The 19,387-nt window shown below is 34.5% G+C and overlaps 1 protein-coding gene across 2 annotated transcripts in view; it reads right to left on the reverse strand.

Moving 5' to 3' along the window:
• Positions 1 to 4,528: 4,528 nt before the first annotated feature.
• Positions 4,529 to 19,387, reverse strand: part of MMAA (metabolism of cobalamin associated A) — a 34,035-nt gene continuing 19,176 nt past the window's right edge. For both annotated transcript variants that reach the window (XM_044680430.1, XM_044680429.1), the window contains exons 4-7: positions 15,576 to 15,746; positions 13,454 to 13,539; positions 5,755 to 5,904; positions 4,529 to 4,876 (exon numbers count right to left, since the gene is read on the reverse strand). In XM_044680430.1, coding sequence (XP_044536365.1) covers positions 4,589 to 4,876; positions 5,755 to 5,904; positions 13,454 to 13,539; positions 15,576 to 15,746 — 695 coding nt within the window. In that variant the 3' untranslated portion in view covers positions 4,529 to 4,588. The remainder of the gene's footprint in view (positions 4,877 to 5,754; positions 5,905 to 13,453; positions 13,540 to 15,575; positions 15,747 to 19,387) is intronic.

Below are 19,387 nucleotides of genomic sequence, written 5' to 3' on the forward strand. Positions count from 1 at the left end.
GATATAGCTACACACAGAGAAATCGTGTAATGTAGTGGGCAGAGTACCAAGCTTGTCAGGTGAAAGTTTTTATTTCAAATCCTGCTTCTAGTGCATAGTATCTGTGTAAAAATGGGCAAGTCACTGAAGATCCTTGCACTCAGTAGAGAAGCCATCTACTTAGACTCTACAGAAGCTCTCTTCCACAACACTGGAAAACACCATAAGCATATTTTTTTTAATTTTACTTTTATTTTGATTTTTATCAAATCCTAGAACAGAGTTGTCACCATGATCCCATTCTAAAATAGGTATCATAGAACTTCATGATTTTAACAACTGTATTTCAAAATATCTCATAGGAAGATAGCCCTTAAGGTTGCGTTTTGTTCTACAAATCAAATTACTTTTTGATATTCATCAGTAGACACAGAAGGATCTTGCACTCTGCATTTCTCAATTAGCAACATGAGTGGAAGATTCTAAGAGAAGGTAAGGGTTTGTTTTGTTAAAAAAAACTTTTAAAAAAGGATGTTTAGCATGGTTTAGTAGTTTCTGGTGTTTTTTACATTGTCCTTTTGGAAAGATGGGATAGGGGAGAGCTATCCTTCATCTTTCCTTCAAAAACAAACAAACAAACAAAAAACCTTACCTTCCATCTTAGAATCAATATTGTGCATTGATTCCAAGGCAGAAGAGTGGTAAGGATTGGGCAATGGGGGTTTTTAAAGGCCAGATTTAAATGGCCAGATAAATCTGAGGCCAGATTTAAACCCAGACCACTTATACTTGGCTCTCATTCACTGAGCCATCAAGTTGTTCCATCCCTCATCTTTTCTGATTCTTTTAGTATTTCTTTGAAATATTTAAAAAAATGATTCTTGAGTGCTTTTAAAATTGTCTTTTTTCAGACTGAGCTTCTACTATCCATAACCGGTTTGATCAAAAGGTTCTTAACATTTTCATTTTCTTAAGTTCTATTTCTTCCTCCCAATATAGTAGTAAAGTAGTAGAAAACAAGTATTGTGATCCCATTCTTATTATTTAAGAGAATAAATTGTTAGAGAAACACTAGCAGAACTGTTCCATTCAGTGTGTCTGTATGTTGTAATACTTGTTTTTTCAATGATCTCAGGAATCTGACTTAAATGGATTTTAAGTCAAGCTTGCTGCAGACTTGTTTTCCCTTAAAGAACTGCAACAGTGTTGCCTCAATTTCACACCACTCTTTTTTGGCATCAAAATACACAGTATGAGTTTGGGAAAAAAATTACTTTGGCCCGAACATCCTGTTGCACTATAGCCATAGAACCCTTCTGTTCATTTCAGAAAGAGCTATAAAGCACAGAACTTATGGTATTCATTTCACAGTAATCCTAAAAGTCTTCTTCTTCAATCACCTAAAGAAAAGTAGGAAAGATATCTATTTTCATCAGAAACGTATCAAATCAGGGAATACTTAATATCAAGTTATGTGATAATTTATATATACATATCTTTTTGTCGGGTGATGCTTTATGTGGTGTGGAGAGGGGAGGGAGCAGGTGAGATCCCTGGAAATAAATTCTATTTAAAAAATAAAATAAAATTCAATTCAGAAAACAATTAAATTCATACTGCCTAAGTTTTCATGAATTAAAGTAACTCAAAGTGAAATTGTTTTTTCTTTTAAAAAATTTCCATAAAATAGTCATTCACCACTATTAACATTTTATCAAACTATAATATTTTGTTTTCAAATATATTACTTGAAACACTAATTTGTAAAAATGCACTTTTTTCTAAAGGTAAAACGTAGTTGACATAGTAATTTCAAATACTTTGAGAAAGGAGGATGCCTCACTATCATCTACAATAAGTATATGGTTTGAGCAGAAAAAAATGAGTTGTCCATGTCTGTGATTTCATCAATATGGGGGCCTACTGGTGTCAAAACTTCCTCTACCAGTACTAATCTATAATTAACTGTTTTAGAGTAATCTGGGTCATGGAGAAGCTAATTAACTTGTTCATTTTCACATAAGTAATACATCTCTGAGACAGGACTTGAATGCAGGTCTTCGTGACCCCAAGCATAGCCCCTTGTTAAATATGCTATTCTGCCTCTCACTGAAGAGTTATGTCTTTAAAAACACGACAGAGTTCCAGATGGCTGGGATTATTTAAGTTTGATCCTTTCTGAAAATATGAGGATTGGCAAAATAAGCCTTTCAAAGAGCTTTCTAACTTTGATTCTATGAAATAGATATCCTAATACCATTAGTATTGTGAAAACTTGAAAGAAATGTGGGCTAAAATAATACTTGAGGAAATTAAATTTAGAAAGTTAGGAAATAAGATTCTGCTTTAAATGTTCCAACACATTTGAAAATTAGGACATTCATAGAGGTTCTTGGGAAAATAATTTGTATGATGAACATATCTTATGGGTCACAGAAATTGACTTACTGAAATATACAGACTTCACTACTTCCAGGATTCCTGTTTTCATTTGAGTGAGCATTCCCTCTCCTAATGCAACCCCATAATACTGTGGCCAAAAGCATTTCATCACCTGGTGGCTAAGCCTCTGGTGATGAGTTTCTACAGACTTAACTAAGCAGGAACTCCGCTGACAAAATGCCACTGGGTTTGTATCATTACAAAGTATAAAATATATTCCGAGAATTAACTATAGAAAGGATTTTAAAACTACTGTCAAATGCTTAACAATTATAAGAAGTGAAAGTACTGAAGCAGTAATAGGACAGTGGGAAAGAAATGAAAACAAAGGAAAAGGAGGTCCTTTGGGCTTAATAACTTAGGTAGTTTGAAATCTTACAACTAAATTTCAAATGCTATTATCTTTAATACAGAAAGGAGAAATGAAATCTTAATTTTTTCAACCAATAGTCTTTAATTAATAAAACAAATTTTAAAGCTTCTAACCAAAGTAGCAAAGTGGGGAAGAGGAATAAAAAGTTTAAATTGCTACAAATTGAATAATTAATTCTTCAATAATTAAGGATTAGCTGGAATTTGGGGGAGTGACCATGCTCTCCTTTAAGGGATTCATTGGAATTAGTAGATTACCTGGCCCATATAGTCTACAATGGATTCCTTGGCTTTTGATTTGGTTCCATCTCTCATTTGAGATTGGTTTTCAAATCTGAGCGCTTACCCTATAGTTTAGCCATCCTGGACTTTCCCCACTTCTCTTGCTACCTTACAAAATATGCAACCATTTCAAAAATTCCTTAATGAATCTGATATTTGTTAGATGTCAAATTATATTTTAAGGTTTTCAATAATGACTCTATTATTATTAGCCCCAAGCAGAACTTTAAAGATGTGATCACTTCTGATTTTTTGTCTGGAATGAAAGTATTTCTGGGATATGGTCTCCTGTCTGCCTCCCTCAAGTTTTCTTTGTTCCTGACTAAGGAAAGAAGGCAATCTTGCATTGCTTTTGCACCTGAGGGCAAGAGCTCAGTGGGTCCCACTTCTGTATGCCTAGAGGAACAGAAAATGAATATAGTTAATAATCTAACTAGGTAAAAAATGGTAAGGACTGGAATATCATTTCTGCTCTGCAAAATGGAGAGCAGAATAATTGACACTTAGCAGTTTAGAACTTGGAACCAATCAAGCTTGCCATGAGCCAGCAAGGGAGAGGCAGTGGCTGGCAGACTATAAAAAGCAGAATTTTGAACCAGAAGCTCTCTCCATTCGGAGAAGGGGATTGTGGTGGGAGGTTGGTTGGGAATTGGGGTAGGCCAAATCAACCCAGATTACCTGCATCCAGTTCTAATCACTACCACACCCTCAACTTCTGTGTGTATCTGTATTATACATCCTAATCAATCATCATCAAGGAAGAAGCAATATAAATACCATCAAATAACCTGGTTCAGGCTAAACAGCCTGGCATGGCCAGGTTGCAACCAAGAGAGAGAGGCAAACCTCTCCAGCTGTTCATCTCAACCTGACTACCTTCAATTGACATCACCTGAGCATCATTAGCTTTAGTCAGACTTTCCCTTACACCTCTTTCCTTCAGTCCCTGTTTCCCTTTCCCTAAGTTTGTTGTTATTAAATCTTGAAACTTACTTAGGTGGATGTCATCATTACCCTAAGGATCATCAAACATATCCTTGGGTACATGAGGGAAGAAGGATTACTCAAACTAAAATGAAGCCGCAATCACTAGTGTTATCCATCAGTTTTGGAGCCAGGATAAGCAGTCAGGGAGCTGTGTGATCTAACCCACAGCCTCTTATTTGATCACTTATTCCTGGGACACTGTTATAGTGGAGTTGGGTGTATTTAGTCACAAACATTCTTAGTGTTCACCATCACAACCTAGGGATCCCCACACTCACTCAGTTTCAGCTTCTCATACCATCAGAGGACCTGGGCCATCTATTATGTTTCCATAAAACAGGCCTTCCTAAGTGTTGTGAAATTGTCTTGTCCTTGCCACCAATACCTTACTTTTTCCCAGTTTTACAAGTGTAAGTTTCAAATATGGAAATCACATTTGGCCACAAAAAAACTGAATGGCAAAATGTAAATATCATGAGTTAATTTTAATATTAAAATATTTTAACATATTCATGGATCATATAAATTAGTTTTGTGTTTTAAAAGCTTTCAACAATAGATCTGCTGCTAGTCCTGGAGAAATATCCCCCGCAGCAACCTTTTCTTCCAGAAGAGGAATCTGGTCCTTCACTGATGAGCAATTTCGAAAATGTTCTAACACATTTTCCTGGATTAGGTTCCACATCCAGACTTTCTGCTGCTTCTGTCTCTTGCTAATGAACTCACTACTGGCAAGCATAAGGTCCCGGAATTCTCTCATTTTGTCCCACATCTCAGTGATACCTTCTCCAGTCCTTGCAGAAATGCGTACTACCTATAGAAAAATGAAGAGCAATCTCTCTTATATCAAAGGAATAGTAAGCATTTTTCTTCAATGGCTCATTCTCAATATACAGATAAACAACAAATACAAGCTATATTTTTTAAATGTAGAAAAGTAGATACAAAGATTAACTTAACTAAAATTACACAGTAATTTTGTTGCCAACTACTTGTAAGGGGATCATGAAGATAAAAAACTGCAAAGCTAGATAGGTTTTCCTGATGCCTGACTGCTTGCTAGACACTGAGTTGGCTTTGAAACGATGGCCCCATTATTTGGGGCAAATGTCCCTGATTGGGGGAATAGATCAGCACAGTAGGTGAATAGTGAGGAAGATCACATTAACAGTCGCAGTGTGGGTTTGACTGGAAGCTGAGCTTAAGAAACATGATTTCACTTTTTTATAGCTTTCAAGTTTGTGGTTTCTTTCTATAAGAATACAATAATCTTTTACAGACAAAACTGAAGAAATGAGTATTAAAACATCAGTAGATATGAGACTACTTTTTTTTACTCCAGCTTTATAACATGCTGGAAAAAAGCCTTTACTCTTTCACCTTGTAGAGATCAATCAATAGCTCCATAATCTTGGGGATGGTTTCTTTCAGAATGGAATTACTAGCATTTCAACATGGTCAAAATTGAGCATTAAGCAACTAAAAAATCTATTACTTCATACCTAGAACCCTACTTTTTGGCATGTAACAGGCCAGCGATAATTTTAATATCTATCATTGTCATAACTTTTAAAATGGTAATCTTCACATAAAAGCTGAATGATTTATGTACCTTGTTTAGGATTTACATTCTTTTATATAATGTGAACCATTCATTCAAAAGGAAAAGCTTACAATGGAATGGATACTTACCTTTGGTCTCCAGACTTTTGAGCGCTTGCGGAGTAATTTCATTGCACTTGTATACTCTGTTTGTATCCTTCGAGCTGGCACAACCAAGTCCCCATCAGCTTTAGTTATGGCTACCAAGTCAGCCATTTCAATTATACCCCGTTTGATGCCCTAATGGATAAAAAGGAGCAAACAGGAATAAACATGATCACTGGTAAACTAATCAATGCTGTATTGTTAAGGCAAGTTGTTTCATTAACTTATTCTTTTTTATTAATTTATTTTAAAAATATTTTCTTTTCTCAATTACATGCAATAACAATTTTTAACATGTTTTCTGAAATCACAAGATCCAAATTGTCTCTTTCCTACCCTTCCCTCCCCATCCCTAAGCAATTTTATCTGGGTTATACATGTATTATCATTCAAAACATATTTCCAAAATATGCTGAATACATGAATGAATACATGAATAAAACCAAAACCCTCAAATCAAAATGCACACAAATAAAATAAGGTGAAAAACAATGTTTCAATCTGGATTCATACTCCACCACAGCTCTGTCTCTAAAGGTGGATAGCATATTTTGTCTTAAGTCCTTCAGAACTGCCTTGGATCACTGTATTATTCAGAGTAGCTAAGTCTTTCACAGTTGATCATCATATAATTTTGCTGTTACTATGCACAATGTTCTCCTGGTTCTCACTTTACTCTGCATCAGTTCATGTAGGTCTTTTCAGGTTTTTCTGAAATCATTCTACACCTAATTTCTTATAATGCATTCTTATTCCAATATCATATACCACAATTTGTTCAGTGATTCCCTAATTGAAGGACATCTTCTCAATTTCTAATTCTGTCACCAAAGAAAAAGCTGCTATAAATATTTTTGTACAAGTAGGTCCTTTTCCCCCAACCCTCCCCCCTTTTTTAAAAAAATCTCTTTGGGATACAGATCCAGTAGTGGTTTTACTGGATCAAAGGGTATATATACACTGTTTTATATCCTTTGGGTATGATTACAAAATGCCTTCCAAAATGGTTCGATTGGTTCACAACTCTGCCAACAATGCATTAGTGTACCAATTTTGCCAAATCCACTCCAACATTTATCATTTTCCTTTACTGTCATATTGGCCAATCTGATATGTATGAGGTGGTACCTCAGTGTTGTTTTAATTTGCCTTTTTATAATCAAGAGTGATTTAGAACATTTTTTCATGTTATTCTGGATAGCTCTTATTTCTTATCTGAAAACTGCCTATTCATATCCTTTGATCATTTGTTAATTGGGGAAATGATTTATATTTTATAAATTTGACTCTATTCTCTATATATTTGAGAAATGAAGCTTTTATCAGAGAAATTTGCAAAATCTCCTAGTTTGTTTTCCTTCCAATCTTGGTTACATTAACTTTGTTTAAAACCTTTAAAATTTTTTTTGTTTAAACCTTTTAAGTGAATAATCAAAATTATTCATTTTATATCTTATAATATTTTATCTCTCGTTTGGTCATAAATTCCCCCCTTCTCTGATGATCTACCAGGTAAATTATTCTATGCTCCCTTAATTTGCTGATATCACCTTTTATTTCTAAATCCTATACCTATTTTGACCTTATTTTAGTATAGGGCATAAGAAACTATACCTAGTTTCTGGCATATTGTTTTCATTTTCCCAGTAGTTTTTGTCAAATAGCTCTTGTCCCAAAGCTTGGACCTTTGGGTTTATCAAACACTCGATTGCTATGGTCATTTATAACTGTATATTGTGTACCTAATCTATTCCACTGATCCGTCATTCTATTTCTTGGCAGTACCAGATTGTTTTGATGATTACTGCTTTATAGTAGAGATTTGGTTCTGCTAGGCCACCTTCCTTCACATTTTTTTTCATTAATTCCCTTGGTATTTTTGACCTATTGTTCTTCCAGATGAATTCTGTTAATATTTTTTCTAGCTTCATAAAAGAATTTTGGGGCAGTTTGAGTGGTATGGCACTGAGTCAATAAATAAATTTATATAGATTTGTCATTTTGGGGGGCAGCTGGGTGGCTCAGTGGATTGAGAGCCAGGCCCAGATATGGGAGGTCCTGGGTTCAAATCTGGCCTCAGACACTTCCTAGCTGTGTGACTCTGGACAAGTCACTTGACCCCCATTGCCTAGTCCTTACCACTCTTCTGCCTTAGAACCAAAACACAGTTTTGATTCTAAGACAGAAGGTAAGGGTTTTCAAAAAAAAAAAGAAAAAAGAAAAAAAGATTTGTCATTTTTATTCTATTATCTCAGCCTATTCATAAGCAATTAACATTTTTCCAGTTGTTTAGATCTGACTTTGTGAGAAAAGTATCATTAACTTATTTCAGCTTAAGTTTAAACATGCCCCAAGGCACTATTCTATGCCCCATCCTCTTCTGTCCATATACTCTCTCCCTTGTTGTCTCTATCTGCTCTTGTGTGTTCAATTATCAATTATTGTGGGTAGCTCTAAAATCTACACATTGAGCTTATATTTCTCTCCTGCAAGGGGAACTCCATAGTATTTTAGTCCTGCCACCTTTCCTACTGAATACCTCCATCTAAATGGCTCACTGGCATGTTGAACTAAACATGTCCAAAACTAAACTTAACTTTTCTCCAAACCCATATCTCCTCTAAGATTCCCTACTATTACTGATAATGCCATCCATTCAAAAATTTAAGTGGCTTCTGTGTCCCAGATACTTAGATCCCTAATGCAACTCTACACCATACATATTTTTTTTTATTTGGAGATACAATGGAAAGATATAAATGGGACTGTCTCTGTCCTCAAGAAGCATTAATTTAGGGTAAACAACATATACAAGGGCACCGGCAATTGAGGGGTAAATCAATCAATAAACATTTAAGAAGTGCTTACGAGTCAAACAACTGTATTGGGTGTTAAGGATACAAAAACAAAAAATAAAATAATCTCTGTTCTCAAGCGGCTTGAGGGTGTCTTTTCAAGTAAAGGATGGCTGAACAAATTATGATATATCAATGTAATGGATTCTTATACCATAAGAAATGATGGAAAAGAAGATTTCAGAGAATCCTAGGAATCAAGAAGCAGAATTATATAAACAGAATCACAAGAAACATATGTGAACATGGGATTAACTCTCCCCTGGCCCTTTTTAGATTTAATCACCAGAAACGTATATACCCCACTTACACTTGAGAGGGGGAGTTCTGTGACCCATGTGTGCAAAAGTGGGTGACAAATCAGAAACCACTGACTGTCCCCTGGGCAGTCCTAAGCAAAACTATAATCTATAATTGATCCATGTAAAAGTGGAGGAAGGCACAGGAAGTGATGCAAAGAAGCATCTTTAAAAAGGAGTTACAACTTCTTGTGGGGAGCTCTTCATGCTTTGGAGTTCCAAGTTTCAAGTTGGAGGCAGATGAAGAATCTGTTTCATAGACCTGAGATCCTGGACTTGGTGAGACTGTTCTTAAATCTCTCCCTTTGAACCAACATATAGGTGAGTGAAAAAGACTGACTCCTTCCTGGATTTTCTGAAGGGACTAGCCTCAGGAGAGGCCTCCCCTCTTGGGAGAGGCTTCATGGTTGAAGCTCTTGCTTTATTCATCACTGGGCCCTTGGCTCAAGGCTGAGGCCCCTCTGACTGAGGACTAATTAGCCCTGCCTAGGTTGAGCTAGGGGCCAGAGCAAAATACTTAATGTGTTAGATTAGATATCTTACCCTATCCTCTCTCTAATTTTCTTACTTTCACTCTCTCTCCTTTTGTAAATAAATTACCATTAAAAAAATTGGAATTGAGTAATTAATTCCTGGCAACCATACTCTTAAATAACTTAGTCCAACCCTTTAATTTTAACCCCTTACATTACTGCCCCACCTTACACATATATAATGGCAGCAACACAGTGTAAAGAAAAACAACCCTGAAAGATTTTTAAAAGTAAGGTTTTAAATTGTTATTTTTCAAGTAACAAACATTTTTATGTGAATCTGTCCTTCCTATTATTACCCTCTCCACAATGCACAAATAAAAAAAGAATAATCCCCCAAATAATACTTATCTACGTAGTCCAGCAAAATAAATTCCCGCATTAGCCAAGTCAAAAACAAAATACACAACTTTTTTAAATCACCTTTATGTCAGGAGATGAATAGGCTGTTTCATCTTCACTCTTTTGGTTTAATGACTTATCATGCTGTTATTCAGAGTTCTAAATCTTTAAAAGTTATTTTTCTCTATAATTTTATCATTGTATAAATTGTTCTTCTAGTTCTGTTCACTCCACAATGCATCTGTTTGTAAAGCTATTTCCAATTTCTTTTGAATTTGTCCATTTCATCATTTCTTATGGCACAATAACATGATATTATTTAAATATACCACAGTTGGTTTAGCCATTCTCCAATAGAAGGATACCTCTTGGTTTCCCAATTTGGGTTATCACAAAAGATCTGTTATAATTTTTATTTATCCTCATTCTCTGATTTCTTTTGGATATAGGCCTAGTGGTGATAGTAAGATCAAAAAGTATGCACAGTTTGAAAGTAACTTTATTGAAATAGTCCCAAAGTGCTTTCGCAGAGAGGCTGGATGAATTCCTAGCTCCATCAGCAATGCATTAGTGATTCTGTTCTCCTAGACCTCTAAAATTTGTCATTTTCCTCCTTTGTTACTTCTTCCAGTTTGGTTGGTATAAGACAGAATATCCAAGCTATTTTATTGTGCATTTCTCTAATTATTAGTAATTTTTGAGTATTTTTCATATGATTGTAAATAGCTTAGATTTCTTCCCTTGAAAATTGCCTTTCCATTGGATCATTTGTTGAGGAATGACTCTAAGTCTTATACATTTGGATCAGTTCCTTAAATATCTTGAAAATGAGACTTTTTTCTGGGAGTTGTTGCAAAAAATTTTTTCCCAGTTACCTGTTTCCCTTTTAATTTTCACTAAAGCTTTAAAAGTTTTAAGAATTCTGATCAAAGCATTGAACAAGCACATCACCAGAATAACTTGATAAAATTTTACCACCTCTTGATGGAGTGGCAATAGACTCAAGGTGTGGAAAGAGGTATATATTTTTGGACATTGCCATTGTGTGGATTTATTTCATATGAGTATGATTATTTGTTACAAGGGATTTTTCTTTTCTTTTTGTTTTTAATAGGTGTGGAAGGTAGGGGGAGGAGGAAAAAAGAGATAGCATGGAGATGTCACAAAAAGAAAAGAGGAGAGCTACTGGAACACAGTATTCAGAGAAGAAAAGAAGGAATTTCAGAAATAAGTACAGATAAATAGGACAATTCTGAAAGTGACATGTTAAATTTACTGTCGTACTTTTTCAAAAGCAAACAATATAGAATAGCAATTCAGGATTTTGTACAAAAATCCTCTTTTGGTATTTTCACTTTCATACAAAGAAATGCTCTTTTCTGTCTGCTTAATTCAGAATTTTTTAAAAAGTTAAACAAAGGACTAAGATAGTCATTTCTGTGCTTTAGGAATATCAGTTTAGCGGTAATGTGGAAGATGGATTGGAAAGGGAGAGACTTAAATCAGGGAGACCAACTGGGAGGCTCTTTGTGATAGTCTAGGTGAAAAGGTGATAAGATGCCAGAACTCAAGTGGATGCCAGAACTCAAGAGGAGACAGATGGGAGAGATGCTATGTGAAGGTATAAGCAACAAGACCACCATCACATGCCCATGTTATACATATCTTCACACCTTGGAATATCTTTGACTCTTCTTCTTTCATTTCCCCTCACCCTTAATATAAAATCAGTTGCCCAAACATATTGATTACACTTCCTTAGGGCCAAGATCACATAGCTTCTCATCAGCTTTCACACTTGTACTATCATTAACTAGTCTAGGCTAATAAAACATCTCCCTGTCTATAGCATCTCAACTCTCTTATCCACACAAAAGTGCTAAAATAAGCCTCTCAGAGCAGTTCTGATATCACACCTTTGTTCCAAAACTTTCAATGCTTCTGTGCTACCCACAGGATAAAATACAAAGGCTCTCCAGAATCAGTTTCAACTTAGGTCTTTTTTTCTTGTATTAATTCCCTTCATGCTCTCTACAGTCAAACCAAACTACACTGCCAGTTTTTTTTTTCTCTAGACTCACCATGCCATACTACATTCTACTTCTTTGGATTGACAAAAAACCATCCTTGATACCTACAAGACATTCCTTCTTTTTCTAAACTTTCAGTATCCATTTCTTCAAGACTCCACCTAAGAGCTCCCTCTTCTATATGGCCTCCCCCAAATGTAAAATCAGTTTTCCCCCTCCTAATGAAGCTCCATAAGGACAGGGACTATCTTGTTTGTATGTGTATCTACATTGTTTTTACCATAGTACCTGGAACATAATAAATGCTTACTAAGTTCTTTATTGAGATTTTAAGTCAGTGGTTCCCAAACTTTTTTGGCCTACTGCCCCCTTTCCAGAAAAAATATTACTTAGCCCCCTGGAAATTAATTTTTTTAATTTAATAGCAATTAATGGGAAAGATAAATGCACCCATGGCCATCACCGCTCCCCTGGATCGCTGCAGCACCCACCAGGGGGTGGTAGCGCCCACTTTGGGTATCACTGTTAAAAGTTATCCATCACTATGTTGCTCAGAAAGATAAGACACATAACACCACTAATGCAGTAGCTATTTTATGTAATTCTAACATTAAAATCATTGGGACAGCTAAAATAGTACATTTGTAGAAAAGAAAACTCTGCTTTTTGAAATATTCTTCATATATATGTGCATATCATACACGTATGGAATATATATATATATACATATTGATGCACATGACAAATTTTTCCTCTGCTTGAAAAAATAACTAATAATCTAAAAGTAAACTGAAGCCTTAAATTTTTTAAAGCTATTATCCCAGTCTTTTGATGCAAACTATACTCTGTAATTAAATGTCAATGTCAAAAGATAAAATCCAATGGTCAGTAAGCCATAATTATGGTAACCAATGGGAAAATGTTATTTCTAAAATGCTATAAAATTGCATATTTTTTCAAATAGCTTTCACTAATAAAATTTAGTAGCTAATAATTTTACACTCTTCATAGCAATACAAAGTAAGTTACAAGAACAAAAAAATTTTTAACTATTCAAATGATTCCTAGAATAGGGGTAGAACACTATTTTTTATAAAGTAGACCAGAAAAATACAGAATCAATTAAAGGACCATGTATCTAACAAAGTTCTGAAGTACACATAGTACAAACAGCATGACTTCAATTGTCTCTGTAGGTCAGAGCTATCCTTTTCTAACCATTCTCATTTTACTAATGGAGAAAATAGGTCATATGACTTACTTTAAGGTCACACAGTAAATCTGTGGAAGTTAGGAACAAAAAACAAACAACCTGTCATCTAGTCAAGTATTCTAGTCAATAAATAATCATGCTTCTCTGCTCACTTATTTTTATCCTTTTAACTTATAAAGGTATACTCTCAATAATATTGCCTTACAAATAAATTGCAAACAAACATCATCATAACACTAAAAACACTACCTAAGCCAAAACTGAACAAAATCAATGAACTCACTTGATCATACACCCTTCAAAGAACCAATTCATGTGAGGTAAGGAGTATGCCTATATAGGCAAAAATGAAAATTTGGAATTTCAGGGATATGCCCCACATATTTCCACTTAAGAAATAGAGAATGATTACCTGCAATTCATCTCCTCCTGCTGGTGGTAGTAATAAAACAAACATATCAACCATGTCTGCAACTGCAAACTCTGATTGCCCCACACCTGAAAAATGTTAATGGTAAGCATACATTCAAAATGTATTCCTCAAAACCTACTTGAGAAGCAAATGCAGAACTTCTATAAGGAAAATCATGATGGTATCTTTATTGAAATAAAGAAAGTCAAGTTTTGGGAAAGTCAAACTTTCAAACGTCCTCCACACAGGTAAAATTCCATAACATAATTTCAAATATTTTGTTTCCAGAGAAATTTGTTAAAATTAACACATTTCTCCTGACAGAAAAGCTTATGGACTCAAGATGCAGAATAAGATATATTTTGGACATGGCCAACGTGGTTATTTTTCTGTGACTTGTTACTCGGCTTTATTCTGTTATTTTTAGGGGGCTGAGGGTGGAAACCTGAGAAAGAAAATCAATTTATACATATAAATTGGAAAATAATTTATATATAAAGTATACAACAATTGTATTTCTAGTCTGCATGATGAAGAGATGAAACAAAGTAGACCTAAAATGTACTGTGTTAATTTTTAATTTAACATTTATTATGTGCTTATGTGCAAGACACTGGGAATATGAAGGCAAAAATTAAACAATCCCTGCCTTTAGAGAATTTGTATGCTTTTGGACCTTTAGGTGGAAACTATAGGTATATAAATAAGTATTATACAAACAAAATGGAGGAGAAAGAACCATAAATTTGGAAGTAGGACAAAAATGAGAGGCTTCCAGAAGTCCCTCTAAGGTGAACCTTGAATAAAGTCAGGGACTCTGAAAAAAGAAGATGAAAACACAGAGCTTTCTAGTTATGGGAAATAGCTTCTTCCAATATATGGAATCCTCAGACAATGGACTACTGAATTCAGGGAATAGTCAACAGTCTAGTTTGACTGGAATTCAAAATTTATGAAGGCGTGTAGTATAAAATAAGGCTGCAAAGGTAGGCTGGCATCCTTTTGTGGAAGGCCATAAATGTTAGGCTAAGGTATACATATAATGTAACTCTTGAGCAAAGGGTAGTTAGCCACTAAAGATTTTAGATCAAAGAAGTGACACTCTCATCTTTGTCTTAGTAGTTATTATTTTGGCAACTATATAGAGGCAAAATAGAAGGGAGAGACTGGAAACACAAAGATCTATTAGAAGTCTGTTACAATAGTCCAAATGAAAGCCAATGAGGGACTGAACTAGAATGGTTGGCAGCTATGTAAGTGAAAAGAAAAAAATACAGATTTGGAAACAGAATGCATAAGACAGAGGGAATAAGCTAAAAGAACAACTTTGAAAACAATAGGGTAACAAAGTCATGAACAAGTCATCCTCATCATTTTTTACTTCTATATTTTTGAGTGTGTTTTATGGGTTATTTCAGAGCTTAGACAAATGCTATCTCAATTAGAACAAGGAATGAAGTAGGAAAGAAAAACTGCTTTTTGGCCAAAGGGCACAAAAATAATTAGAGAATTTTAGGCCTGAAGAGAACCTTAGAAACAATGTTAATTAAAAGCCCCTTATTTTATACTTAAGAAACAGAAAAAGAAAGAGAAGCTCAGAAAGGTTAAATAAGTTCCACAAATCCCAGAATGATAACACTAGACAACAATACTTCTGACTTCTAGATGATTACTCTTTCTACTACAATATGCTACTCTATTCAAACTCAATCAAAGTTTGAGCAAATCTCCTTTCTTCACCATACAATGCAAACAGCATGAACACATTTTTTTCTAATATATTACAAGGAGAGACTAACACAGTAATTGTAAAAGATTACTATTATTTCAAAGCTCTGTTCCTATGGTCCCTTTTGTTTGAACAACTTATGATATTTATATCATTTTGTATAAAGTTACTCACTAATATGTCTTACCTCACCTATTAAAATGTAAGTTCTTTAAAGATAGGAACAGTGCCTTATAGATTTTTGTATACACATTGCTTAGCTCAAATATCTTCCATGTTTAAGAAAATTAATTGAATGAATTATATGTAAATAATTATATAGAACCTACCTTTTCATAAAACTTAACATAATATTTTACTTTTTTAGCAAAAAGATGGCAAAACATTACTTACCTACAGTTTCAATAAGAATGATATCATAGCCTCCTCCTTCACAGAGAAGAATAGCTTCATTTGTAGTCCTTGTTACACCTCCTAAAGTTCCTCTAGTAGGAGATGGTCTGATGTATGCATTCATATCTTTTGACAGCTCAATCATTCGAGTTTTATCACCCAAAAGTGAACCTAAGAAATACATTTAAAAAACTTTGTACAAAAAACTTATTACACAAAGTCAGATCTAAACAATCAGAAATATATTAATTGCTGATGGGTAGGCTAAGCCAATATAATAAAAAAAAAAAGATAATAGTACCTAAACTAACCTACTTAATTAGTACCATAACAATCACGCTGCCACAAAAAATTTTTATAGAGCTAGAAAAAACAATAAAATATTTCTGGAAGAACGAAAGATCAATTATATCAAAAGACTCAATGAAAAAATTGTGAAGGAAGGTGGCCTAACTATACTAGATCTCAGATTGTATTACAAACCAGTGATCATCAAAACAAACTGGTACTGGCAAAGAAACAAAATGGTGGATCAGTTGAATAGATTACACTAATAGAATACTGTAATGATAAAGTGAACAGCCACGTTGAAATCAAGATGATGGGCAGTTACCTGCTAGGAATGTAGAATGAAGCGAGCCTAGCAGAAACATGGCAGGTGCCAAGGGCTGTTGAGGCTTGGGTATAAAAGCCAGGATTTTTGAACTGACAAGGATCTCAGATTTGAGATTGGGTTGGAAAGGGTGGTTTGAGGGTAGGCCTTAGGTGAGCTTATTCAACCATCAACCAGCAACTTATTTCAAACTAATTCATCAGTCCCTGATTCTGAATTAACCATCAAGAAGAAACATCAACACCTTATCAGTAAGTGGGGAAAGTGATGTCAGCAAAACAGTGTATAATAAACCCAAAGAGCCCAACTTTTGGGACAAAAATCCACTATTTGACAAAAACTGCTGGGAAAATTGGAAAACAATATGGGAGAGATTAAGTTTAGATCAACATCTCACACCCTACACCAAGATAAATTCAGAATGGGTGAAAGACTTGAATATAAAGAAGGAAACTATAAATAAATTAAGTGAGCACAGAATAGTATACTTGTCAGATCTCTGGGAAAGGAAAGATTTTAAAACCAAGCAAGAGTTAGAAAAAATTACAAAATGTAAAATAAATAATTTTGATTATGTTAAATTAAAAAGGTTTTGGACCAAAAAAAAACAATACAACCAAAATCAGAAGGGAAACTGGGAAAAAATCTTTATAATAAAAAAATTCTGACAGAGGTCTAATTACTCAAATATACAAAGAGCTAAATCAATTGTATAAAAAATTAAGCCATTCTCCAAATGATAAATAGGCAAGGGACATGAATAGGCAATTTTCAGATAAAGAAATTAAAAGTATCAATAAGCACATAAGAAAGTGTTCTAAATCTCTAATAATTAGAGAAATGCAAATCAAAAACAACTCTGAGGTACCACCTCACACCTAGCACATTGGCTAAAATGATACCGGGGAGAGTAATGAATGTTGGAAGGGATGTGGCAAAATTGGGACATTAATGCACTGCTGGTGGAGTTGTGAACTGATCCAACCATTCTGGATGGCAATTTGGAATTATGCCCAAAGAGCAATAAAAGAATGCCTGCTCTTTGATCCAGCAATACCATTGCTGGGTTTGTATCCCAAAGAGATCATAGATAAAAAGACTTGTATGAAAATATTTATAGCCGCACTTTTTATGGTGGCAAAAAAAAAACTGGAAAATGAGGGTATGTCCTTCAATTGAGGAATGGCTGAACAAATTATGATATATGCTGGTGATGGAATACTATTGTGCTCAAAGGAATAATAAACTGGAGGAATTCCATGTGAACTGGAAAGACCTCCAGGAATTGATGCAGAGTGAAAGGAGCAGAGCAAGAAGAACATTGTACACAGAGACCAATACACTGTGGTAAAATAGAATGTAATGGACTTCTGTACTAGCAGCAATGCAATGTCCCAGGACAATTCTGAGGAATTTATGGTAAAGAACGCTACCCACATTAAGAGGAAGAACTGCAGGAATGGAAACATAGAAGAAAAACAACTGCTTGAACATATGGGTTGAGGTGGACATGATTGGGGATGTAGACTCGAAACTACCACACCAATGCAACTATCAACAATTTGGAAATAAGTCTTGATCAATGACACATGTTAAAACCAGTGGAAATGTGCATCGGCTTTGGGGGTAGGGGAGAAGCTCGGGGGGTGAAGGGGAAAGTAAGAGCATGAACCATGTAACCATGTTAACTTTTCTAAAAATAAATATTATTAAATGTTAAAAAATAAAATAAAATAAAATAAAATAAAGACTGCCTATCTAACTATAAAAATTATCTGGTACCTAAAAGAAGGAATAGAAACAGATCATTGGGAAAGAGAATAGAGATCTCTGAAAGGGAATCTAAAGAGATTAGTTTTTGGAAAATCCATGAATAAAAATGACTGCGAAAATAAATTCAATAAAAAACTGTTAGGAAAAAGTCTAAGATCCATATCCAACTCCAAATAAGTTCTAATTGGATCAATTACCTAAAAATTTTAGTTTAAAAAAATTAAAATAAAAAGATTATTTGTCTCATTTGTGAAAAGGGAGGATAAATTAATAAATGATGGCAAAATTGATGATTAATCACATAAAGATAAAAGGTGCTATATGGCAAAAAAAAATACAGATATATTTTAATTAAAACTATTAGATAAAAGTATGAGGACTCAAAAATGCTTCTGAAACAAATAAGTCTGTTTTCTGTGAGCTACTTTTACTAAACATATACAACACAGAATGAACCTGTTTGCACTAAGGAGCTGATCAGAAGAAGCCTGTAGTGAGTCAGAAGTCTTGTTCATTACCCAGATATCTTTGCTAACATCTTGCTCACTCCCAGATGCCTCAACAGTGTTCGCTGGCTGACCTTGCTGAGCTGTCCATCACAAACTCTACCTGAAACAGCCTAAACCAGCTTAAACCAGCTTTGTGGTCAGTTATTGCTACCAAACATCCTGAAACATCCTGCTTCTGTGTTCTACCTGTCCCAGGAAAAGACTGCCCTTTCTCCACCCCCAACTCCTCCCCAAACCATTCCTCATGGTTTGAAAGCATAAACTAAAATTCTCTTGGCCTATGGGGTCTCCACTTTTGGATATCCTCTGACATGCACGTCTATCAGTATCTCAACTCAACTAGGATTCCTACATATTTGAGGGATGAGTTTTTCATGGTTGACAGGACCAAATATCAAAAGGAATCAATACATACCTTTAAGAGTTAAAACTTCCCAATAAAGAAATGAACAAAAAAAACAAACAGGAAATGTTTATGGTAAAAAGACAAACAGCAGCCATGTAAAAAAGATGCTAAAATTCTCCAATAATGAGAAAAAAATACAAATCAAGATAATCTTAAAATTGCATCTCATGCACACTAAGTTGGCAAAAATATCAGGAGGGGCTATTAGTAAGAAAGGCAAAGACAGACACTCTCACTTCCAGTAAGAATGGAGAATTTTGCAGTGACCTACATTAAGGATATAACATTTATATTTCTGTTCCAATCAAGTCATTGCTATCTATGCTCAAAGCGTAGGCCAGGTCTCTTCTTAGAAAAAAAAAAAGTCAAGGGATTCAAGGAATAACTTCTCTATTCTTAGGTTATCAGGGAGAATGAAATTTTTTTTTAATAAAAAGAGAAGTGAAAAGATACACCAAGTTGTCAAAAAGAATAAATGTAAACTATAAACAATCCTATGAAAATAAGTTCT

Source organism: Gracilinanus agilis, chromosome 6 (genome assembly GCF_016433145.1).
Source record: "Gracilinanus agilis isolate LMUSP501 chromosome 6, AgileGrace, whole genome shotgun sequence".
NCBI classification, from domain to species: domain Eukaryota; kingdom Metazoa; phylum Chordata; class Mammalia; order Didelphimorphia; family Didelphidae; genus Gracilinanus; species Gracilinanus agilis.